The sequence below is a fragment of the Hylobates moloch genome, unplaced genomic scaffold (assembly GCF_009828535.3).
Source record: "Hylobates moloch isolate HMO894 unplaced genomic scaffold, HMol_V3 SCAFFOLD_22, whole genome shotgun sequence".
Lineage (NCBI taxonomy): Eukaryota > Metazoa > Chordata > Mammalia > Primates > Hylobatidae > Hylobates > Hylobates moloch.
Genome location: NW_026652297.1, coordinates 3,312,316 through 3,338,340, shown reverse-complemented (window position 1 = coordinate 3,338,340; position 26,025 = coordinate 3,312,316). Strand labels below are relative to the sequence as shown.

Genomic DNA, 26,025 nt, shown 5'->3' with positions numbered 1-26,025 from the left:
ACTAAAGTATCAGGATATAAAGAGAATCCATGTTTTCAGCCGGGAACGGTATCTCATGTCTGTAATCTCAGCACTTTGGGGAGCCTGAGGCGAGTGGATCGCCTGACCTCAGGTCAAGATCGAGACCAGCCTGGCCAACATGGCGAAACCCCATCTCTACTAAAAAATAGAAAAATTAGCCAGACATGGTGGCACACACCTGTAATCCCAGCTACTCGGGAGGCAGGAACAGGAGAATTGCTTGAACCCAGATGGTGAAGGTTGCAGTGAGCCGAGATCGTGCCACTGCACTCCAGTCTGGGCGACAGACCAAGACTCCGTCTCAAAAAATAAATAAAGATAAAATAAGAGAATCCACGTTTTGTTACTATTTCCAAAACCAGCAATAGAGAATGAGAGAGAAGGAACTCAAAAGTAGTTAAGATTAAGGTGTTAAGTTACTACTTGCCAACCACCCTTGCATCAAAGTACAGAAAACAAGCAAATATACAGAATGAACGGCTGTGTTTTTACTCATATTAATATCTGATGCCTAGTCTTCCCACAAGTAAAATCACCAAAGTTATTAACAGTTATAGGCCAGGAATGGTGAATCATGCCTATAATCCCAGCACTTTGGGAGGCCAAGGTGGGCGGATCACTTGAGGTCAGGAGTTAGAGACCAGCCTGGCCAACATGGTGAAACCCTGTCTACAAAAAATACAAAAATTAGCAAGGCCTGCTGGCGCACACCTGTAGTCCCAGCTACTCAGGAAGGTGAAGCACAAGAATCACTTGAACCCTGGAGGCAGAGGTTGCAGTGAGCTGAGATCACATCACTGCACTCCAGCTTGAACAACAGAACAAGACTCAGTCTAAAAAAAAAAAGCCAAGTTATAGTGGCCGGGTACAGTGGTTCACGCCTGTAATCCCAGCACTTTGGGAGGCCAAGGTAAGAGGATCACTTGAGCCTAGGAGTTGAAGACCAGCCCATGCAACGTAGGGAGACCTCATCTATACAAAAAATAAAAAATTGGCTGGGCATGGTGGCATAAACCTATAGTCCCAGCTACTTGGGAGGCTGAGGCAGGAGGATCACTTAAGCCCAGGAGTTCGAGGCTGCAGTCAGCCATGATCATGCCACTGCACTCCAGCCTGAACAACACAGCAAGACCCCAATTTAAAAAAAAAAAAAAAAAGTTAGAAAAATGATAACTAAGCTGGGCGTGGTGGCTCATGCTACCGACAGAAACTCTGTCTCAAAAGTTCTTAACAGTATTATTCCTTAATAGCCAGAAAGTAGAAACAGCACAAATATCCATCAACTGATAGATTTTTAAAGCATGGTGTTTCCAAACAATGGAATATTAATTCAGTCACAAAAAGGAATGAAGTATTGATACATATTATAGTATGGATAAACCTTGAAAACATTATGCTAAGTGAAATAAGCAAGACACAAAAGGATACATACACTATTACATTGATATGAAATGTCCAGAATAAGCAAAATCAGAGACAAAAAGTAGATTCGTGGTGGCCAGGGGCTGGGGGGAGAAGAAAATGAAGAGTGTCATAATAGGTACTGAGTTTCTTTTGGAGATAGTGAAAACCTTCTGAAATTAGATAGTGGTGGTAGTTGTGTAACTTTGTGAATATACTAAAAATCACTCAATTACACACTTTCAAAGAGTGCAATTTATAGTATGTAAATTGTATCCCTAAAAGGTATGGGAAGAGTCTGGAAAAAAAATATAAGGTAGGGCAGATTTCTCTAAATGAATATGCTAACATACAACTATACGTATATATCACTTCAAAAACTTTGTCGATTCTCCTAACCACAAAGACTAACGTATTCTCACCATTAATAAATAAGGCTTTGTCTCAAGGGCCTGAACCAGAGCAGAGCTTCTCTAACTTACATCACTGAACTCCAGAGGTAAACTCTCAGTGGGCTGAAGCTCAGCAGCACTCAAGTACAGATCCATGGGGCCGGCTTCCAGATCGTCTGGCACAGACAGTACCTGCTCGGGCTTATACATCTGAGGAGGCAACTGGAAATGCAGTGGGCAGCAGGGATCCTCAGAGAGGCTTACAGGAACAGGTTTGTTGCAGGGTACCTCTTCAGATCCCTGGCAGCACTTGAAGAGAACCTGATTCGTATCCTGACAAATATCTGTAGAAAAACGGTCAAGGGAAATAAAACACAATCTATCGAAAGTGTAAAAAATGCAGTTAGCAATTTTTAAAGTTACTTCTCAAAATAAATGTCATTTACTAGCATCAAATTCTAGCTCTACCAGTAATTTAAAACTTGTCCCCAATCTCCTTTTCAGGATCCTGGTCATTTAAACTAGACACCATCCCATTCTCCCTAACACTCCTAGGAACACACACGTATTCAGAAGAAACATGTAGTGGCAAATGCAAATAACCTTGAAAATGCCCCTAAACAGCCCTTCCAAAAGAGTTAAGCGATATAATGTGTCTGCTCCCTTAGCAGACTGGCAAAGTTTGCAACAATTTCTTGGACCTTGTTTCCAAAGATGATTACATGATAAATTCATTTAAAGCACCACTGGAATAGGGGGAAACAGAGCTCTAGTAAAAGTCACTAGGTATCATATCCTAATAAGAAATTAAATATCCATGCCTTTTTTTTTTTTAGAGGCGTGTGCTAGTACAGAAGAATCCTTTTATGATCCTAAAGGAAGAAGAAAATTTTGCTTATGAAGGCCCATTGGAAAAAAAAAAGTATTCTAGAAACACTCCAAGGACTCTATTAACAACTTTTGTTAAAGGTAGAAGAAGGGCTATATTTCCAAGTTAGCAAAGAAGCTCTGTAGGATGAATCAAAATTGAGATGATTAGATACAATAAAATTCAAGTTACTTTACGAAACACATTTTATGCAAGTGCTACCATTTCTTGAAATCTGTTAACTACTTGATTATTTTCCTAGATTAATAAACATTATTTTAAAATTTGACTTATTTTTAACCAGAAAACAGAATTTTTCTACAAACTGATAGTACCTGAATTATGGAGTTGTAATTTTCAACTCAAAACTTTTATGGTAATTTTTTTAAATAAAAAAATCTAACATACATTATAATTTTTAAAACCATATAAACTTCCTTGAATAAAGCTATTTCTTTCAATGCATATTTGGAAATAACTAAACTCTCAAGCAGGGTGTGACAACTGTGGCACTACCAACACTGTGGGCCAGGTACATCTTTGTTGGAAGAAGGATGTATAGCAGCATTCCTGGCCTCTATCCACTAGCTGTCAGTAGCACCTCCAACTCTGAGTTATAACAACCAAAAATTTCTCCACACATTGCCAACTGGAAAACAAAATGGCCCCCAGTTGAAAACCACTACTCTAAAGAAACAGAAGATAGTACAAGGCAAACAAATACTTATTGAATGACCAAATGAATAAACATATGAATCTAATGGGAATCATCAGATTTGCACTATGCGCTTAAGAAAATCTAAGCAATATCTAATGTGCTTAAGAAGCCCACTCTTATTAGTCGGGCGTGGTGGTGGGCACCTGTAGTCCCAGCTACTTGGAGAGGCTAAGGCAGGAGAATGGCGTGAACCCGGGAGGCGGAGCTTGCAGTGAGCTGAGATTGCGCCACTGCACTCCAGCCTGGGTGACAGAGCGAGACTCCGTCTCAAAAAAAAAAAAAAAGAAGCCCACTCTTATTTAAATTATTAATATTTAAAATATTATCCATTAAATGTTTCAACCAGAACTTTTTTTTAGACGAAGTCTCGCTCTGTCACCCAGGCTAGAATGCAGTGGCATGATCTCGGCTCACTGCAACCTCTGCCTCCTGGGTTCAAGAGATTCTCCTGCCGCAGACTCCAAAGTAGCTGGGATTACAAGCGCCTGACATCACACCCGGCTGATTTTTATACTTCTAGTAGAGACAGGGTTTCGCCATGTTGGCTAGGCTGGTCTCTAACTCCTGACCTCAGGTGATCGGCCCGCCTCAGCCTCCCAAAGTGCTAGGATTACAGGCGTGAGCCACCGCGCCTAGCCAAGAACTTTTTTTCACTGGAATTCAAAGGACTTTCACAAGTCTCTTTATGTATTTAATACCACAATATACTAAAAAAGGACTCCCCCCATCATCCTCCACCCGCTTTCCTTTCAGATGGGGCAAAAGAGGTAAAAAGAAGGGAATAGTTAACCTACAACTAGAGTCTGGGTCCTTCACTTTCAGTCGAGTGCTGTCTCCATTAGACCACAGTAAAGAGTTAACAGGTCACCAATGGCAGTCGCATCTTTCTCTGGGATAAGGACTTAAGGAAGGGTAAGTAACTTAGGCAACTATGGAGTGGAAAGGAAAGAGCATAAAAGGAAAAAAAATACTTCCCTTCTCTTTTCAAATACATTTTCAATTTTGCTTTATATTTATATTTTAATAAGCTATTTGAGTACAGTATTATAATATCTAAAATAGTCCTTAGTATCTGTAAACTGAGTTTTTTCCCTTATAAAAGTAATTCAAGCTCGCCTTAACCAAAAAATAAAAGAACAGTGAAAAAAGGGCATTCACAACCACACCATGCACAAATTATCACATTTCTGTATTGTTCCCTCCCAGTATTTGGTTTCATGAAATTTCAGACACCGTACAGAATTCCATATCCTGGAATGTCACTATCATTTTGCTGTCATTCATAAATTTTGTTAAATAGATTTAATGACTGAAAATATTCCACACTATGTTGTGTCATTAATTTATCTCCCTATTCTCCAGCTCTAAAAATTTTAAGGCTGTCTCAAGTTGGAAGAATATTTCATGTAAAAATATTGGTCTGCATTTGATTATCTCCTTAAAATAAATTCCCAGAGGTAAAAATTACTGTATGAGGAAATATGAATTATTGTCAAATTGCTTTCCAAAAAGCTTTTATCAATTTATATTCCCACTGGCAATACTTAGAAGGGTCAATTTCACCATACTCTCAACTACTTTTGAAATTCACTGACTCATTTTTGAAAAACTGCATATTTTAAATTTTATTTTAAAACAAATATATGTACAAATATCAATTTTATAGATTTTAAATCTTCCTTGTTTTATTTCCTATTTACAGTTGACCTTGAACAACACAAGCTTGAATTGCACGGGTCCACTTAACACGTGCATTTTCTTCTGCCTCTGCCATCCGACAGACAATAACACTTCCCCCTCCACTTAACAAAAAGACCATGAGAATAAAGACCTCTATGATAATCCACTTCCATTTAATAAATAGTAAATATATTTTCTCTTCCTTATGATTTTCTTAGTAACACTTTTTCCTAGTTTATTTTAAGAATACAATATATAAGACATATAAACATAAAATATGTGTTAGGAAGCTATGTTGTTGATAAGGCTTCTGATCAACAGTAAGCCATAAGGCTATTAGCAGTTAAATTTTGGGAGAATCAAAAATTACATACAAATTTTCAACTGTGTAGGGGGTCAGCACCCTAACCCCATGAATTGTTCAAAGGCCAACTGTATTTATAGTGAAGATACACACTTTTAACTATTAGCCTTTTTTTCTTTTTGAGACAGAGTCTCACTCTATCGCCCAGGCTGGAGTGCAATGACGCGATCTTGGCTCACCGCAACCTCCGCCTCCTGGGTTCAAGTGATTCTCCTGCCTCAGCCTCCCGAGTAGCTGGGATTACGGGCACCCATCACCACACCCGGCTAATTTTTGTACATTTAGTATAGGCGGGGTTTCACCATATTGGCAAAGCTGGTCTCGAACCCCTGACCTCAGGTGATCAACCCACCTCAGCCTCCCAAAGTGCTAGGATTACAGGTGAGAGCCACTTTGCCCGGCCCTATTAGCCTTTTCTATCTTCTTTTAAATCTGCCCATAGCCTTTGCCCAATTATGTTTTAAGCAATTTTTTTTTTTTTGAGACAGAGTCTCGCTCTGTTGCCCAGGCTGGAGTGCAGTGGCGCAAAACCTCAGCTCACTGCAAGCTTCGCCTCCCGGGTTCATGCCATTCTCCTGCCTCAGCCTCCTGAGTAGCTGGGACTACAGGCGCCAACCACCACACCCAGCTAATTTTTGTACTTTTAGTAGAGAAGTGTTTTCACCGTGTTAGCCAGGATGGTCTCGACCTCCTGACCTCGTGATCTGCCTGCCTTGGCCTCCCACAGTGCTGGGATTACAGGCGTGAGCCACCGCACCTGGCCTTTTTTTTTTTTTTTTTTTTTTTAGAGACAGGGTCTTGCTCTGTCACCCAAGATAGAATGCAGTGGCATGATCCTAACTCACTTCAGCTTCAAACTCCTAGGCTCAAAAAATCCTCCCAGGTAGCTAGGACTACAGTCACATGCCATCATGACCAGATAATTTTTCTTTCTTCTTTTTCTTTAGAGATGAGGTCTCACTGTATTGTCCAGGCTGTAAGCGTTTATCTTTAGTTTTTCATTACTTTGCACAACCATTTTATATATTAAGAACAATAATCTCTTATCAGACATGTTGTAATTAATAAATTAGTAAAATATTTAATAAGCAAAATAAAAATCAGCTTCCCATCAAAAGACTAAGAAGAGGTTCTCCTTCTCCTCTTCCTACTAAAGAAAATTAAGTGGCTGGGCGTGGTGGCTCATGCCTGTAATCCCAGCATTTGGGAGGCCAAGGCGGGCAGATCACAAGGTCAGGAGATCGAGACCATCTTGGCTAACACAGTGAAACGCTGTCTCTACTAAAAATACAAAAATTAGCTGGGCACGGTGGCAGGCATCTGAAATCCCAGCTACTTGGGAGGCTGAGGCCGGAGAATCACTTGTACCCGGGGAGGTGGAGGTTGCAGCAAGCTGAGATCGCGGTACTGCACTCCAGCCTGGGTGACAGAGTCAGACTCCGTCTCAAAAAAAAAAAAAACAAACAAATAAAGAAAATAAGTTTTAATTTCCAAATATTTGGCATTGCTTGCCAAGCAAATGAAATCCAGCAATCCTATATTTAATTAACAAGTGCTTTTACTTCAAAATTTTTCTCAATGCCTACAATAAGCACTTTCACAATTCAATCAACAACTCAAAAAGGTTTGAAGGCCCAATGCCAAATGTAGTCCTTTAACAGAATCAAGAGACATTATGATGGTTCAAAGGCAAATTAATTGAAAAGAAGGAAAAAAAATGCATCTCATTTTTGGAAATGGTAAACTTCTAATTCGAATGATGTTTAAAGTATGCAAGTTAGAGGCCAGGCACAGTGACTAAGTGTTATTACAAGAGTCAAGAGACTGGGCATGGTGGCTCACACCTGTAATCCTAGCACTTTGGGAGGCTGAGGCGGGAGGATCACATGAGCTCAGAAGTTCAAGACCAGCCTGGGCAACATAGTGACACATCCTCTCTACAAAAATTAAACAAAATTAGCTGGACATGGTAGCACATGCTGTAGTCCCAGCTACTCTGGTGGCTGAGGTGGGAAGATCGTTTAAGCCCAGCAGATCAGTGAGCCATCATCATGCCACTGCACTCCAACGTGGGCAACAGAGTAAGACTCTGTCTCAAAAAAATTAAAAAAAGAAAACTTTTTAAAGAGTCAAGTTTCTTTTTTAAGTTTATAAAGGCCAGGTACAGTGGCTCATGACTGTAAGCCAAGCATTTGGGGAGGAAAGGACTGGCAGATTGCTTAAGCCCAGCAGTTTGAGACCAGCCTGGGCAACATATTGAAAATTGTCTCTACGAAAAATAAAAAAAAAAAAATAGGCCAGGTGCAGTGGCTCACACCTGTAATCCCAGCACTTCGGGAGGCCAAGGCAGGCAGATCACTTGAGGTCAGGAATTTGAGACCAACCTGGCCAACATGGTAAAACCCCGTCTCTACTAAAAATACAAAAATTAGCCAGGTGTGGTGGCACGCGCCTGTAGTCCCAACTACTCAGGAGGATGACGCACCCAGGAGGTGGAGGTGGAGGTTGCAGTGAGCCGAGATCACACCACTGCACTTCAGCCTGGGCGACAGAGTGAGACTCTGTCTCAAAAAATATAATTAATAATAAAATAAAATAAATAATTAGCCAGGCATGGTGGCACACGTACATAGTCCCAGCTATTCAGAAGGCTGAGGTGGGAGAATTGCTTGACCCAGGAGTTAAGGCTACAGTGAGCTATGACTGAGCCACTGCACTCCAGCCTGGATAACAGTGTGAGACCCTGTCTCAAAAAAACAAAAATTAAAAAAAAAAAAAAGCCGGGCACGGTGGCTCACTCCTGTAATCCCAGCATTCTGGGAAGCCAAGGCGGGTGGATCACCTGAGGTCAGGAGTTCGAGACCAGCCTGGCCAACATGGTGAAACCCCATCTCTACTAATAATACAAACATTAGCCGGGTGTTGCGATACATGCCTGTAATCCCAGCTACTCGGAGAATCACTTGAACTCGGGAGGCGGAGGTTGCAGTGAGGTGGAGGTTGCAGTGAGCCGAGATCACGCCATTGCACTCCAGCCTGGGAGACAAGAGCAAAACTCCATCTCCAAAAAAAAATAAAATAAAATATAGAAGTGAGGGCCTTAACCACACAAAAGGATAATACAAGAAGTTCACAGTGCAAAATCATCCTTTCAATGGGGGTGGAAAACCCACAGTAATTTTTTAAGTTTATAATTAGATTTAACAGCATTAGGATTCTAATAAGCAAGTTAAATCAGAAACCTTGAGACAATTACAAATATCTTATGTATATTTTGGGACCCAAGTATTAAGACTATAAATAAATATTAGCCCACATCTATGAAAAATGACTCATGTTTCTTTCTAATGAATTGACCATTACATTTCCGAAGTTATGAAATGGCCAACAGACCACAGAAAGACAATTCTTTAGGCTCCTGCTTGAAACCAACAGCTTCAGCAAACTGCTGGCCTTGATTCAGGGCCAAAGGAAAACAAAATCCTTCAGTTAAGCAAACTAGCACAGAGATTCCCACTAGTCTTCAAACTAGCAAATCACAGCCTTAACAGGCAGAGTAAAAAGATACGGGTAAGGCAGTGTCTGGTCATTGGAAGAGACTGATTGGAGCAACGAACATCATCCACAAAGGCCAAGCACCTCTGACTGGAACGAGTGGTATGGGCCTAAAATGGAAAAAGACAGATAAAATAGACCCACAAAAGAACATACAAACAATTACGATGAAAATAGTTATATAAGAAAAGCACATCCTAAAGGCTAGAAATTCAACATTTAACAAAAATAGATTCACCAATATTATGCAAAAGACAAAAAACTTTAAAACCTAGTGTATAATGAATGAGTCAACCTTAATCCCAAATACACCTCTCCATATTCTAAAAGTGTGATATAGCCTAATTAACACAAATTTTGTCTTTTACCAACAGAACTCTTTGAAATTGTAGCCTTAAGTGGAATCTCAACAAATGAAACAAAATTACTCTTACTGAAACAGAGACCAAGGGTTTGAAAAACAAATTTAAGGCCAGGCGCGGTGGCTCACGCTTGTAATCCCAGCACTTTGGGAGGCCGAGGCGGGCGGATCATGAGGTCAGGAGATCGAGACCACGGTGAAACCCCGTCTCTACTAAAAATACAAAAAATTAGCTGGGCGTGGTGGCGGGCGCCTGTAGTCCCAGCTACTCGGAGGGGCTGAGGCAGGAGAATGGCGTGAACCCAGGAGGCGGAGCTTGCAGTGAGCCGAGATCGCACCACTGCACTCCAGCCTGGGTGACAGAGCGAGACTCCATCTCAAAAAATAAAAATAAAAAATAAAAAAAAAAAGAAAAACAAATTTAAGAATGATCACTTAACTCTTCTTCCTATTAACCTTACTTCCTGACATTCAATTGCTCCTATTCTACCTTCCCACCTTTTAAAACAAGATTCCCAAGCAATTTAGGCTTAACCTGTGCTTATTTCTGAACTGAAGAATATCTGAACCAAGGACTTAGAAACTTTTCCCAACTACTCAATATGCAGACGAGAATACTGAGGCCCAGAAAAGTTAAGCTAACTGTGCAGACATGGAGCTAGTCAGTGGGGACTCAGACTAGAATCCATGTCTCCTGACTTCAAGCTAAGTGCTTTCACTATAACCCAAGTGCAAAAAGTCAATTTCAGATCCAAGACTGGACATAGGGAGTTCAAGATCAGCCTGACCAACATGGAGAAACCCCGTCTCTACTAAAAATACAAAATTAGCCAGACATGGTGGCACATTCCTGTAATCCCAGCTACTCAGGAGGCTGAGGGAGGAGAATCGCTTGAACCCGGGAGGTGGATGCTGCGGTGAGCCAAGACAGTGCCATTGCACTCCAGCCTGGGCAACAAGATTGAAACTCTGTCTCAAAAAAAGACTGGACATAATGTTTTGGCAGTTACTCTAATTTTGTAAATAAAGTGAACATGACCAGGCACGGTGGCTCATGTCTGCAATCCCAAAACTTTGGGAGGCCAAGGTGGGTAGATCACGAGGTCAGGCATTGGAGACCAGCCTGGCCAACATAGTGAAACCCCATCTCTACTAAAAATACAAAAAAATTAGCCGGGCACATGGTGGTGGGCGCCTGTAATCCCAGCTACTCAGGAGGCTGAGGCAGGAGAATCGCTTGAAACTGGGAGGCAGAGGTTGAGAGATCTCAGTGAGCCGAGATCGCACCACTGCACCACTGCACTCCAGCCCGAGTGACAGTGCAAGACTCCGTCTCGAAAAAATAAAAACAATAAATAAAGTAAACATATATACCTTAAAGGTATACACACAAATTACCTGTTGGGCGGCACCATCTGTGGCCAGCATTCTCCGTTCCTTCAACTGCCTATGTAGTAAGGCTTCCACTCCATAGCGCTGGCGGTATCGACGCAGACATTTTAATCGCTTTAAGTTCTCTCGTTCTTTGGCCAAAAGTCCCTCTGGGCCAGTCAAGAGACTACTGCCTAAAGTTACAAGAGTCAAGATGTTATTTGCCAAGCAATCCATCAAGGTTACTTCTCCAAGTCAACAAGTAAACAGGAAAATCCTTGGGCATAAGATAGGCAGTTTCAAAAGCAAATGAGCCCCCGATCCAGGTACCAAGACAGAAATAAATCTAATTATAGTCATGTACTACATAACCACTTTTTAATCAATCATGGACCATATATACTATGGTGGTCCCGTAAGATTATAACAAAGCTGAAAAATTCTTTTTTCTTTTTTTTTGAGGTGGAGTCTCGCTCTGTTGCCCAGGCTGGAGTGCAGTGGCGCACTCTTGGCTCACTGCAAGCTCCGCCTCCCAGGTTCACGCCATTCTCCTGCCTCAGCCTCCTGAGTAGCTGGGACTATAGGCGCCCGCCACCGTGCCCAGCTAATTTTTTTTTTTTTTTGTATTTTTAGTAGAGACGGGGTTTCATCGTGGTCTCGATCTCCCGACCTCATGATCCACCTGCCTCGGCCTCCCAAAGTGCTGGAATTACAGGCGTGAGCCACCGCGCCCGGCCAAAGCTGAAAAATTCTTATTGCCTAGTGACATCATAGTTCAACCCACACAGTTGTGGTGATGCTGGTGACCAAACCTACTGCACTGCCAGTTATATAAAAGTCTAGCATAGGCTGGACACGGTGGCTCACACCTGTAATCCCAGCACTTTTTGGGAGCCCAAGGCGGGCAGATCACCAGATCAGGAGATTGAGACCATCCTGGCCAACATGGTGAAACCCCATCTCTACTAAAAATACAAAAATTAGCTGGGCTCAAAAAAAAAAAAAAAAAAAAAAACTAGCACCTACAATTATGCACAGTACCTAATACTCGATAATAAACAACTGTGTTACTGGTTTATATATTTACTATATTTGTCCTTAGAATGTACTCCACTCTATTTATTAAAAAAAAAAAAAAGTTAAATGTAAAACAGCCTCAGGCAGGTCTCTCAGAAAGTATTGCAGAAGACATTGTTATCATGAGATGACAGCTCGCTGCATGAGATTGTCCCTGAAGACCTTCCACTGGGACAAGATGTGGAGGAGAAAGACAGTGACACTAGGCCCATGTAGGCCTAGGCTAATGTACGTGTTTGCATCTTAGTTTTTAACAGAAGTTTAAAAGGATGTTTTTTAAATTAAAACTAGAAAAGCTTATAGGGATATAAAAAAATATTTTTGTACAGCTGTACAGTGTGTTTGTGTTTTAAGCTAAGTGTTATTACAGAGTCCAGAAGTTTTTCTTAAAAAATTTTTTAAGTTTATAAAGGCCAGGTGCAGTGGCTCATGCCTGTAATCAATCCCAGCACTTTGGGAAGCCGCGGTCGGAGGATCACTTGAGCCCAGGAGTTCAAGACTAACCTGGGCAACAGAGCGAGACCCTGTCTCTACAAAAATTTAAAAATTAGCTGGGTGTGGTGGTGCATCTGTAGTCCTAGCAACTCAGGAGGCTGATGCAGGATAGCCTGAGTCCAGAAGTTGAAGGCTGCGGTGAGTGAGGACCATGCTACTGCACTCCAGCCTGAGTGACACAGCAAGATTCTGTCTCTTTAAAAAAAAGCTTATAGGCTAGGCGTGGTGTTTCATGCCTGAAATCCCAGCACTTTGGGAGGCCAAGGTAGGGGGGGATCACTTGAGGTCAGGAGTTCCGAGAGCAGCCTGGCCCACATGGCAAAACCCCCTCTCTACTAAAAATAAAAAAATTAGCCGGGCATGGTGGAATGTGCCTGTAATCCCAGCTACTTGGGAGGCTGAGGTGGGAGAACTGCTTGAACCCAGGAGGCAGAGATTGCAGTGAGCTGAGATCATGCCACTGCACTCCAGCCTGGGCAACAGAGCGAGACTCCGTGTCTGTCTCAATTAAAAAAAAAAAAAAAAGTTTATAAAGTAAAAAAGTTACAGTAAGGGTTAATTTATTATTGAAGAAACTTTTTTTTATAAATTTAGTACAGCTTAAGTGTACAGTACTTATAACGTCTACAGTAGTAAATAATAATGTGCTAGACCTTCCCGTTGACTCACCACTCACTCACTCACCCAAAATAACTTCCAGTCCTACAAGCTCCATTCATGCTAAGTGCCCATTTTTAAAATCTTTTATGCCATAATTTAACTGTACCTTTTCTATGTTTAGATGTATTTAGGTACACAAATACCACTGTTACAACTGCCCACAGTATTCAGTACAGTAACATGCTTGTACAGGTTTGCAGCCTAGGTACATTGTAGGCTATACGACCTACGTTAGCGTGAGTCACTCTATGAAGTTTGAATGACAAAAATCACCTAACAACGTATGTATCCCCATCATTAAGTGACACATGACTGTACTACCAAATTCACACGTTAAACCCACAACAGCTTGTTGGAACTGGCATAAAACTTGCCTAGAGCTTCATGTTCCACCTTGCGATTATGTAAGTACCGGCGCTTCTTCTCCTTGAGCAGATGCTGAAGTCGTTTAAACTGATCAATATACAAAGACTGCAAACGAATTAGCTTTTCACGCATAATCAGGGCCACTTCTTCTGCCGTGTAGACACCAGCATGTCTGGAATAAAACAGAATTCAGCAAAGCATAAGAAAACCCAAGTTTAAAAGAGCAGAGATGTCAGACTAAGTTTGTTATTTAACAAGTGGTGAAATAATCACCTTAATAGTAATGTTTTCGCAAAACATTGTACCATTCAAGTTGTTATTAAATAAAACAAAGGAGAAAATCTCCAAGAAAGAATACTAATCTGTGGTTTCCCAAAATGGGGGAAGGAGAAATGTCTTATTTTTCCCAGCTATTTGCATTATGTTGAAAAGAAAGTGAACATGTGGAACACTTTAAACTTTTATTAATCCACATTCTTAATGTTTTGATATGAAATCATCACTTACCAGTCAGGGCAGCTTTAAAGTGTTCAATTCATTAACATGTATCTCTCACATATACATATATATATATATTTTTTTTTTTTTTTTAGATAAGGTTTCACTCTTGTCACCCAGGATGGAGTGCACTGGTGCAATCGATCACAGCTCACTACAACCTTTGCTTCCTGGGCTCAAGTGATCCTCCCATGTCAGCCTCCCAAGTAGCTGGGACTACAGGTGTGTACCACCCCACTTGGTTAATTTTTGTATTTTTTGTAGAGATGGTATTTCATTCACCATGTTGTCCAGGCTTGAACCCCTGGGTTTAAGCGATCCTCCCGCCTCAGCCTCACAAAGTGCTGGAATTAAACGCATAAGCTACTGCACCTGGCAATATATTTTAATTAAAGCACTAAAGATACCAATATCAAATAATTTCTTTTTTTTTTTTTTTGAGACAGAGTCTTGCTCTGTCACCCAGGCTGGAGTGCAGTGGCACAACCTTGGCTCACTGCAACCTCCGCTTCCCAGGTTCAAGTGATTCTCCTGTCTCAGCCTCCCAAGTAGCTGGCATTACAAGCACCTACCACCATGCCCAGCTAATTTTTATATTTTTAGTAGAGATGGGGTTTCTCCATGTTGGTCAGGCTGGTCTTATCTCCTGACCTCAGATCGATCTTCCAGCCTCGGCCTCCCAAAGTGCTGGGATTACAGGCGTCAGCCACTACGCCCGGCCAAAATTTGTAATTGTTTAAAAAATATAGGCCTATATTGGAGCTCATATGGACCCTCAAATAACCAGTCAAAATGGGCTATACCCTGTCCTCAGCTAATTTTCTTGACAATATTCTCAAAATTCAGTACCCTAGGTTAACCCTTAATTGCCAAAGATCTGGCACGGATCCATATCAACTTGATTAAGCTTTGCTGCCAATTATAAACTAAAGAATTTCTGGCCAGGCATGGTGGCTCACGCCTGTAATCCTAGCACTTTGGGAGGCCAAGGCAGGCGGATCACCTGAGGTCAGGTGTTCGAGACCAGCCTGGCCAACATGGCGAAACCCCGTCTCTACTGAAAACACAAAAATCAACCGGGTATGGTGGTGGGCACCTGTAATCCCAGCTACTCGGGAGGCTGGGGCAGGAGAATTGCTTGAACCTGGGAGGCAGAGGTTGCAGTGAGCCGAGATCGTGCCACTGCATTCCAGCCTGGGTGACAGAGCGAGACTCCATCTCAAAAAAGAAAAAAAAAAAGAACTTCTAAAAGTTATGCTAGGGATTAAAATGTGGAAGACTGTTCTCTGGCTCTGATTTACACAATCAAAATTAAGAGATGAGGCCAGATGTGATAGCTCACACCTGTAATCCCAGCATTTTGGGAGGCCGAGGCAGGCAGATTGCTTGAGCCTGGGAGTTCAAGACTAGCCTGGGCTGTAACATGGTAAAACCCTGTCAATACAAAATATCCAAAAGTTAGCTGGGCACGGTGGTGTATACCTGTAGTCCCAGATACTCAGGAGGCTGAGGTGAAAGGATCACTTGAGCCTGGGAGTGGGGAGGCTGCAGGGAGCTGAGATGGCGCCACTGCACTCCAACCTGGGTGACAGAGCAAGACCATGTCTCAAAAAAATAAATAAGAGAATAACTTTGAATTTTAAAAATTTTGTTTCATTCACCATCTGATCATTACATAAATACAAAGAACAAGCTATATACCTTAAGTTTCATACTGAGTAAAAATTTTATTGAAAAGGCAAAACACATAAATTACACTAATTTTAAGTCAAAAAATTATGCTTTATTTTATTACTTTTTTGTTTTTAAGACAGAGTCTTGCTCTGTTTCCCAGGCTGCACTGAAGTGGCACAATGTTGGCTCACTGCAACCTCCGCCTCCCGGGTTCAAGCAATTCTCGTGCCTCAGCCTCCACAGTAGTTGGGATTGCAAGCGTGTGCCACCACACCTGGCTACTTTTTTTTATTTTTTGTACTTTTAGTAGAGATGGGGTTTCACCATGTTGCCCAGGCTGGTCTCAAACTCCTGGGTTCAGGCAATCCACCTGACTTGGCCTCCCAAAGTGCTAGGATTACAGGCATGAGCCACTGTGGCCAGCCTATGCTTTATTTTTAAAAACTAGCTGTTAAGGCACTGAAATACACAGAATATATAAAATTAACTTTAGGACTGGCAGCAAGTAATTTCTGCCAAAATTTCTTCATAAATATAAACAAAAGCCAATATTACTGGTGTGTAAGAGGTACTTCACTATATTCTGAAGTAAAAGTGAAAAGAAATTAAGAAAAATCAAAACATGGTTAATAAAACCAGCAAAGGGCCGGGCGTGGTGCACAAGGCCAAGGTGGGTAGATCACTTGAGGTCAGGAGCTCGAGACCAGCCTGGCCAACATGGCAAAACCCCCTCTCTACTAAAAATACAAAAATTAGCCAGGTATGGTGGCAAGCACCTATAATCCCAGCTATTCGGGAGGCTGAGGCAGGAGAATCACTTGAACCTGGCAGGCAGAGATTACAGTGAGCCGAGATCGCACCACTGCACTCCAGCCTGGGTGACAAAACAAGACTCTGTCTCCAAAAATAAAAAATTAAATAAATAAAATAAACAAATTAAATAAATAAAAATAAATAAAAAATAAAATAAAATTAAATAATAAAAAATAAATTAAAAAAATACATAAAATAAAACCAGCAAATTACAGAAATGACAAAAGCTAACAGACTATCAGAAAATGTGAAAAGGCTTTAAAAATACATAACGTTTGGCTGGGCGCGGTGGCTCGAGCCTGTAATTCTAGCACTTTGGGAGACCGAGGTGGGCATACTGCCTGAGCTCAGGAGTTTGAGACCAGCCTGGGCAACATGGTGAAACCCCGTCTCTACTAAAATACAAAAAAAAAAAAAAAATTAGCCGGGCACAGCGGCGTGCGCCTGTAGTCTTAGCTACTAGGGAGGCTGAGGCAGAAGAATTGCTTGAACCCAGGAGGCAAAGGTTGCAGTGAGCTGAGATTGTGCCACCACGCTCCAGCCTGGCAAGAGAGCGAGAGTCCGTCTCAAAAATAAATACATAACGGTTTCACAAGGTGACTAAGTTACATCTTCAGGAAAACGGGTTATGCCTACATTAACCTGTCTGTAACCTAAAATACTGAGGCCTTGACCTAATATAGAGTTTGTTAAAATGAAATTTACTTTTTGAATACTGAAAATGAGAAAAATAAAAATTGTTTTAAAAAATTAATTTCACAGCACCCTGTCAGAAGAGAATTTAACCAATGGTCTGGGACTGAAATGTGCTAATCTGAAGCCATTACTATTAGAAGTTATTAGAAATCATTTGGTGGGGGCAGTAAGCAACCTACTAAATGAATGCCTGCTGGTTCATGTAACAGATGGCTCATTTACTTAAAGATGAATGTGCCAGACTTTCAGAGCTGGACATTAAAATTATGTACTAATTGCCCTTGCTCTGGTATGCACAAATTAAAGTCAAGGTTTTATTATTAGAATTCATCTTCAAAAAAGAGGGTCTCACCTTATATTCTACTAAATAGTCTCTCTTATAAAGGGCATTCTCCAAATTTCTTTATTTGGAAAACAATGATGAAGATTCAATAATGTGAAATAACCTTCAGCCAAACAAGTTTTGGATGTTTATAGAGGTCATATGATACAATTATTATTTAAAAAGGGAAATGAAGATTTAACAATTACCTTTAGGATAAAATTCCTTAAGTATTAGACGTTGTAGACAAGCTTTTATTTATTTTTTCTGTGTGTATGAGATAGGGTCTCCCTCTATTGCCCAGGCTGGAATGCAGTAGCACCATCACAGAGCCTCAACCTCCCAGGCTCAAGCGATCCTCCCACCTGAGCCTCTTGAGTAGCTAAGACTACAGACCACGTGCACCACCACGTCTGGCTAATTTTTAAATCTTTCGTAGAGACAGTGTCTCCCTATGTTGCCCAGGCTGGTCTCGAACTCCTGGGCTCAAGCAATCCTCTCACCTCGACCTCCCAAAGTGCTAGGATCACTGGGCACGGTGGTTCATCCCTGTAATCCCAGCACTTTGGGAGGCCAAGGTGGGCGGATCACTTCAGGTCAGGAGTTCGAGACCAGCCTGCCAACATGGAGAAACCCCGTCTCTACTAAAAATACAAAAATCAGCTGGGCGTCGTGGCGGGCACCTGTAATCCCAGCTACTTGGGAGGCTGAGGCAGTAAAATCATTTGAACCCGGGAGGCGGAGGTTGCAGTGAGCTGAGATCGCACCATTGCACTCTAGCCTGGGCAACAAGAATGAAACTCCGTGTCAAAAAAAAAAAGTGCTAGGATTACATGCGTAAGTCACTGTGCCTGGCCACAAACAAGCCTTACTTTTAACAAAACAATTAAGTAAACAGTTACTTTGAGAGAAATCATATATATACTAACAGGAAGTTTAAAAAATCTATGCCAACAATATTCTAGTTAGGATAAAGTCTCTAGCAACATCATAAACAATATAAAAAGGTGCCCTTTGCGTAACAAGCAATTGAAGATAAATGTGGTTAAACTACTAGATGATTCAAAAAGTGATCCTATTGATGACAAACACACTGGTGCCCTAAGATAAAAATTCTTAATGAAAAGAATTTCACTCAGTGGACATACTACTAAATTACTATACTATTAAATATAAGGAGAGTAATATGTAATCATAGGGAGACACTGAACAACTCTATTTACATGCCTAAAAATGCATAAATTTAGTGGGCCTAAATTTTTTTAAAAAATAATCTCACTGAGGAAAATTAACGAAAGCCTTATACTTAGTTGCCTAATAGCTGACCATATTTGAGGCTTTATTTTCTCTTCTGAACATGTTTCTTCTAGGAGAGAGTGACATCAACTGCCTAGTCCTTTCCACTTTTATATTTCTCATAAAATGACCTGGTATTTTGGTTTATACAGCAGTCTCTTGTAAGTTAAATCAGCATGCGTGTGCCTCCTAGAGACTGATCCACTCTAGATTATTACTAACAAAATCAAGCTTCTTGACCTTAAGCTGAGTGTTTACCACACCAAACGACACTCCCTTTGTAACCCTAGAGAGCATACATCTCTTCAAAGCAGCAAGTTTGGCCATCTAGAACCACAATGGAAAAAAAAGGAATGAAGCTGGGCCTGATAACTCATGCCTGTAATACCAGCACCTTGGGAGGCCGAGTCAGGTGAATCACGAGGTCAGGAATTCGAGACCAGCCTGGCCAACAAGGTGAAACCCCCTCTCTACTAAAAATACAAAAAATTAGCTGGGTGTGGTGGTGGGTGACTATAATCCCAGCTACTTGGGAGGCTGAGGCCGGAGAATCGCTTGAACCTGAGAGGCGGAGGTTGCAGTGAACTGAGATCGTGCCACTGCACTCCAGCCTGGGTGACAGTGCAAGACTCCATCTCACAAAAAAAGAAAAAGGAATGAATATGTTGGTTTAAGTTACTATTTGTGAGAGAATCCTGCGAGAGAACAGATATTCCCTTTCAAACTACTTAGATGGGCTTTCTAAACTAGTACTTCCTGAATAGTTGACCACAGTGAGATTACTCAATAGAAATGGATGAAATTATTCTACTCAGAAAACGTAACCCTAACATATGGCCATACCATCCGGAACATGCCCAACCTCCTCTGATCTCAGAAGCTAAGCAGGGTCAGGAGAAAATGTAACCCTAAATGACTTCTTATAAACCAAAGAATCCAGAGTAATGAAGAAAATGCTATTGCAAGAACAAAAGCCCAATAGACAATCTAGAAATTACCCCTCCCACTATTTACAGTCCCTCTACATAAACTGACAGTACAAAGTGTTAACACACAGAAGTCAGCAGGCAAACATTTTTAAAAACTAAACCCAGACCTTGAGACACAAATATGAGACTCCAGAGTGGTAATGTTTTTATGCTTCTACAACTCCTATGGTGATGATGGGTTAAGTGAAGAGCAGAAGCTTACTAAGATATAAACCTGATTAAGATACAATCACTTTTGGGTTTCTAAATCGGTTTCTCTTTCTTAGACATGAAACCAAAACTCTTGACTATCTTTTTATTCTTCTTTTTAAAAAAAATCCACACACAAAAAAACACTAAATGCTTGAACTGATGAATATGCTAATTACCTTGATTTGATCATGACACAAGGTTTACAAGTATCCAAACATCACACTGTGCCCCATAAATATGTACAATTGTCAATTTAAAACAATATACAACTTTTAAAAATTTATAAATCCCATAAACACGACATTTTGCAGAAGTATTCAACTACAATCACATTATTCTTGAGGTTTAGGCCAAGCACCCATTCACAACCATTTTCTCTTCTCTAAACTGGTCTGACCATTTCTCAATCCACCTCCCACATTCCCATGTCTAAATTTTCTGTTTTCTCCCCTATACTTTCTCATACATAGAATTTGGTGTTCAAACTTTTTTTTAAATTACAAGGCTTCTAAAAAAGAATCACCCTGCCTTGAAGCAAGATGACAACGAACCATGCCACTTTTATACACAGAACCTCTTACTGCTGACAAGTAGCTGTCTTCCACCCTCCTAGGTTACTAATTTATTAACACAGCATGCAGCACTACATTCCACCTACTAACTACATTTCAAATGCCTTATGTGGAGTTACAACTTACTTCAGGGGATCTTCTTGATCACTGTCTATGCTATCAGCTTCACTGTCAGGGTCACCTCTCCATGTCTGATCCACAGTAATGGGTTCCTGCTCCCCATCACTCCAGCTGTCTTCATCTGAGGCAAGGAAGGGAGAGCAGCCATTAAGACTTCCCACCTCTGTAACTCCACCACACAAAACTAGATTACTTATCAACCCAAACCTTGAAATTTTAAAAACAAACAAACAAACACTTAGTACAAACGTACTGGCAAATAAAAATGCTTTAAGAAAATACAACCCAAGTAAGATTACTTACAACATAAATGAGTAAACCATGCCCTCTCAAACAGAAAAATCAACTTAAAATTACTGTTTCCTGAAATTACCTAACAAAGCTGCTGAGCATTAAAAAAGCAATGAAAGAAATGGTCACCAACTCAGGAAAGTAAACCTAGGCAAACACTACTTCAAATTCAAAAGAATTGGTAAACAACAAAGCAATTCCAGAATTCTCACCAAATTGCTGATGAATTAACAATATTGCCAAATAGTTCAAGGCATTGTGCTAACCCAAAATAGTTCCCCCTTAACTTTCTTCCTCCCTTTTCATTCCAGGAGAGAAGGTCCTTACCTAATATTCGGCTGGCTTCACTGCGACTACTTTCTGGAGTCTGAGACCCCAGCTCTGTCTTAGCATATGAGCTCAACTGGCACAGGAGTGTTTCACCCATAGGCCCTGGGTTGGTCTTCTTCATTTGAGCATGAAGTGCCAGGGCATTCCTACGGACATGTTCAGCACAGAAGGACACCCTAAAGAGACAAAACATTACTATTTTATAAGTTCCTTCTCGAAAGTGTTCAATAATGTTCATAGTCCCTAATCTTTAAATCATTTTTAGGGAATTAAAATGACTATTACATTCATTTCTAAAAATGCAAGTCAGGGGAATTTAACTGGCCCAAGGTCAACTCATTTGACTTTATTAAAGGAAAATAACAGGTGGGATGAAGTGGTTCACCCCTGTAATCCCAGCACTTTGGGAGACTGAGGCAAGGGATTGGGTCTTGCTCTGTTGCCCAGGCTAAAGTGCAGTGGTGCAATCATAGCTCACTGTAGCCTTAAACTGCTTGGTTCAAGTGATCCTCCTGCCTCAGCCTCAAAGTAGCTAGAACTATAGGCATGCACCACTGTGCCCGGCAAATTTTTTTTTTGTTTTTTTTGTAGAAACGAAGTCTATGTTGCCAAGTCTGGTCTGGAACCCCCAGGCTCAAGTGATCCTCCCACCTCAGCCTCCCAAGTAGCTGGGACTACATGTCCACACCACTATGCCCAGCGAATTTTTTAATCTTTTGTAGAGACGGGGTCTCACTGTATTGCCTGGGTTGGTCTCCAACTCCTGGCCTCAAGTGATCCTCCTGCCGTGGCCTCCCAAAGTGCTGGGATTACAGGCATGAGCCACTGCGACCAGCCAGGGACACAATTTTAAAACTACAAGATATGTAAAAAATTATCTAGTCAGGTTATGTTTTTGCATGGATACCTTTGCATACATGATGAAAACTATGAAGCCTCTTACAGAAGAATACACACATATACGACTTTGCATGTTATTTAACAAAATTCATGGACAGCCAAATAGAGCCACATACCCCTCCATTAAGAAGAATTTTAGGGGCCAGGTGCGGTGGCTCACGCCTGTAACCCCAACACTCCGGGAGGCCGAGGCGGATGGATCACCTGAGGTCAGCAGTTCAAAACGAGCCTGGCCAACATGGTGAAACCCTGTCTCTACTAAAAAGTACAAAAATTGGCAGGGCGTGGCAGCGCACGCCTTAAGTCCCAGCTACTTGGGAGGCAGGAGAATCGCTTGAACCTGGGAGGAGGAGGTTGCAGTGAGCCGAGATCTCCACTGCACTCCAGCCTGGGGAATAAAGCGAGACTGTCTCCAAAAAAAAAAAAAAAATTAATTTTAGGGCCGGGCGCGGTCGCTCACGCCTGTAATCCCAGCACTCTGGGAGGCCGAGATAGGAAGATACCTTGAGGCCAGGAGTTTGAGACCAACCAGCCTGGTCAAAATAGCAAGACCCCATCTCTCTTATTAAAAAAAAAAAAAGAGTAATTTAGAATATGCCTTTATTTTACAGATAAGGAAAAAGAACCAAAGAGGTGAACTAAGTAATCCAACTCAAGGGTCTTTCCAGTCTTCACCGTTTTTTCAGTTTCCCAAGGATACAACCATAACCCCAAATTTACAAGGACATGATATCAAAAGCGGCAGCTATGCTGAAGCCCGCATCATATCACATACCCCCTCGCTTTAAGACAAACTACATATATATCTATACATATATACCCATCTTTCTTCTCTGGCTTTGGGGCAGCATTGGGACATCTTTTTCCATTCTTCGTCGATATATAACTACACTGCTTGAAGGGTGCATTCTTGTCTTCAAGGATATGCTTAATGCAAAACTCCTGCCCCTCCAGACGAGGCTGAGAGCATGGACGATGAGTGAATGCACAAGACAGAGGTTCCTGAGACCTGGGCACTGGAGTGATCCTCCCCCGATTGGTTGGCAAGACGTGAATCCGAATCCTGTTCATAACCAAAACCTGCGGGGTCAAACGAAAGATCAAAAAGCCCTTACCCTTCCCGAAAATTCCTGCTCCACACAGATCGCGCGGGCAGTTTCCAAAGGACAGGCAGGAGTCTTTCCCCTAAGGTACGCTCCGTAACTACCCGCCGCCCTCCCCAAGTCTCCACAGGCATTTGTGGCTTTGCCTCCCTTTAGCGTGTCCCTCCATGCCCGGCCCCACCCCGAACCACACCACGCTGAATGTATCTTCAGGACTCGCACAGCTGCAGCACGAAGGGAAGCGACAACACCAACCACACGCGGCGGCCACGCCGCCTCCCCGCACGCCGCCTTTGTCCCGGCCTGCCTCAGAGCGCACGACTGGGCCTGGCCTCGGAAGCCCATGCGAGCGCCATTTTGTCCTACGGCTCCGGTCACCGGAGATCCTGGCTCCTGGAAGCCTGCAGGAAGGAGACTGACTCTGACACTGCTTTGAGGCGGAGTAGCAGCTCTGAGCTGACAAAAAGAGCGAAATAGCAGCCCAATTGCAAGAGCTTAGAGCAAGGAGCACCGCCATCTTACCTCAGGAGCTGCGCTTCGCCGCGCTCTGCTGCGCCGCTCGCGCTCCTCTGGTGGCGCCCGCGGCTCCTAGATCGGCCTCGCCCCTTTCCGGACTCCTGGCTACTGATTGGCTATCGCTCGTACGACAGGGTGTCGCCATTGGCCGAGGCCCACTACCTATCGTGTCTAGGAGGGCGGAGCGCCGAGAAAATGCGAGGTTGGGGTGGCTAAGACGGACTGTCTGTCAGCAACTCCTCCCAGAGGAGAGTGAGCCGGAGAAGGGGGCGGAGAGCGGGCTGCCGGGCGGGTTGCCAACTGCCGATATTTTTCCACCTTGCAGCGTGGCTCGTTTTCCGGCTACTTTTGGACCCTCAGTCTGTGGTCCTAGGCTGCTGTTCCCTCACCACTGTACACAGCTAGTATAAAATCAGACAGACAGGCCGGGCGCGGTGGCTCACGCCTGTAATCCCAACATTTTGGGAGGCTGAGGCGGGCGGATCACCTGAGGTCGGGAGCTCGAGACCAGCCAGACCAACATGGAGAAACGCCGTCTCCACTAAAAATACAAAATTAGCCGGGCGTGGTGGTGCACGCCTGTAATCCCAGCTACTCTGGAGGCTGAGACAGGAGAATCCCTTGAACCTGGGAGGCGGAGATTGCGGTAAGCCGAGATCGCGCCATTGCCCTCCAGCCTGGGCAACAAGAGCGAAACTCCGTCTCAAAAAAAAAAAATAAAAATAAAAAAATAAATCAGAGGCTGGAGGATCACTGTTTACACATAAAAAGTCTTTAGCTTTCTTTTGTGAACAGTTCAATACATGTACTGAACATTTGGTGTAGAGAACACTGAGAAACATTTTTTGGGTGTTTACTGATTCTGGGAATTACATGTATAAATTCATTGAATTTTTCAAAGCAACCCTAAGAGGTAGAGGTTAATATTATGTCCATTTTACAGATAAGAGGACTGAGGAACAGAATGGGACCATAGCTAGTAAATGGGAAAGGAAGACGAATTTGAACCCAGCCCGCATTCTTTATCCCTTATTGCCTCTTATATAGTAAACAGCATTGGACTGAGAATAAGGAAATATTTGTTCTAGTTTAGGGCTGCTTCTCATAACTGTGTACCTTGTCTTTAAAATTCCATGCTAAATAATGCAGGTATCATGAAAATGACAGACATAATACCAATCATACCATCCTTTAAGGATTTTTGGTTTAAAAGCATCTTTCTGATATCTCCACCACTTGTAGAAATGATTCCTCGCTTTCTTCCCATAACTTTTCTAGACCTTTTTTGCTTTCCAGCATCCCTTATCTGCTGTCAGTTTAAGAAAGATGTTTTATCCATGCCTAACGAGCAAGTGAGCATGAGTCACAGTGGAAGTGAACATAAAGATTCTACAGCCCTCAAGAAAAACACTAAGGCTGGGCGTCATGGTTCACCCCTGTAATCCCAGCACTTTGAAAAGCTGAGGTGGGAAGATCGCCTGAGCTCAGGAGTTCGATCCCAGCCTGGGCAATATGGAGACACCTCATCTTAAATAAATAAATAAATAAATAAATAAATAAATAAATAAATAAATAAATAACAATGAAAGAAAGAAAAACACTATAGGACCGATAAATTATTTAAAAAAAAAAAAAAAAACCTTGGGGGTTGTGCTGTTTCCAGAGACCAGAGCAGCCCTAGAAGAAGGCCTGAAATTCATTCATTCAAAAAATATTTATTGAGCACCTAAGTGCCAGGAGAGAACAAGGAAGATAACCCTGCTCTCTTGGAGTGAACATTCTAGGATAGTTTGGGATTATGGATGCAATACAAACATAATATTAATAACAATGATTTATATACATAAGCAAACAGACCCTCAGGAGTACAAAGAAAGATGTTTTGTTATAAACACCCTATAATTAAAAAACAGCCAGAGGCAGTCATGCCACAGAAAATTTGGGAATCCGAATCTGCAACCAAATGTAGTAATATCAAAAAGCAACATTAAAACTACTGTAGTGAACAATATGAAGAGACACAGGAATAGATGGGGAAGAAACAAGACTTTCTTTCAATGAATTTACTGAAGGTCGTAGTTGAAAAAAGAATCCTTCTTGTAAGTCCAAGACAGACAAAACATTACTATTTAGAACCACTTCCTTTTTTGTTGTTGTTTTTTTGAGACGGAGTCTTGCTCTGTCACCCCGGCTGGCTGGAGTGCAGCGGCGCAATCTCGGCTCACTGCAACCTCCGCCTCCCGGGTTCAAGGGATTATTCTTCCTCAGCCTCCCCCCAAGTAACTGGGACAACAGGTGTGAGCCACCGTGCTCGGCTAATTTTTTTATATTTTTAATAGAGACAGGGTTTCACCATACTGACCAGGCTGGTCTCCAACTCCTGA

General features: G+C 42.0%; 1 protein-coding gene and 1 non-coding gene across 4 annotated transcripts in view; both read right to left on the bottom strand.

Annotated features, from left to right (window-relative positions):
• The window catches only part of KANSL2 (KAT8 regulatory NSL complex subunit 2), a 28,737-nt gene extending 5,037 nt beyond the window's left edge, over positions 1 to 23,700 (bottom strand). The window contains exons 1-9 of one of the 3 annotated variants that reach the window (XM_058433396.1): positions 23,648 to 23,678; positions 23,348 to 23,526; positions 22,843 to 23,102; positions 21,120 to 21,298; positions 20,508 to 20,622; positions 13,334 to 13,501; positions 10,759 to 10,921; positions 9,013 to 9,109; positions 1,905 to 2,158 (exon numbers count right to left, since the gene is read on the bottom strand). In XM_058433396.1, coding sequence (XP_058289379.1) covers positions 1,905 to 2,158; positions 9,013 to 9,109; positions 10,759 to 10,921; positions 13,334 to 13,501; positions 20,508 to 20,622; positions 21,120 to 21,298; positions 22,843 to 23,102; positions 23,348 to 23,470 — 1,359 coding nt within the window. In that variant the 5' untranslated portion in view covers positions 23,471 to 23,526; positions 23,648 to 23,678. Of the gene's footprint in view, positions 1 to 1,904; positions 2,159 to 9,012; positions 9,110 to 10,758; positions 10,922 to 13,333; positions 13,502 to 20,507; positions 20,623 to 21,119; positions 21,299 to 22,842; positions 23,103 to 23,318; positions 23,527 to 23,647 lie in introns of those variants that run through there. The other 2 variants (XM_058433397.1, XM_058433398.1) reach the window with 2 other exon arrangements.
• LOC116462167 (small nucleolar RNA SNORA2/SNORA34 family) lies at positions 8,777 to 8,913 on the bottom strand. Its single transcript, XR_004246263.1, has one exon. It is a non-coding gene; the product is annotated as a small nucleolar RNA SNORA2/SNORA34 family (small nucleolar RNA).
• Positions 23,701 to 26,025: the final 2,325 nt, after the last annotated feature.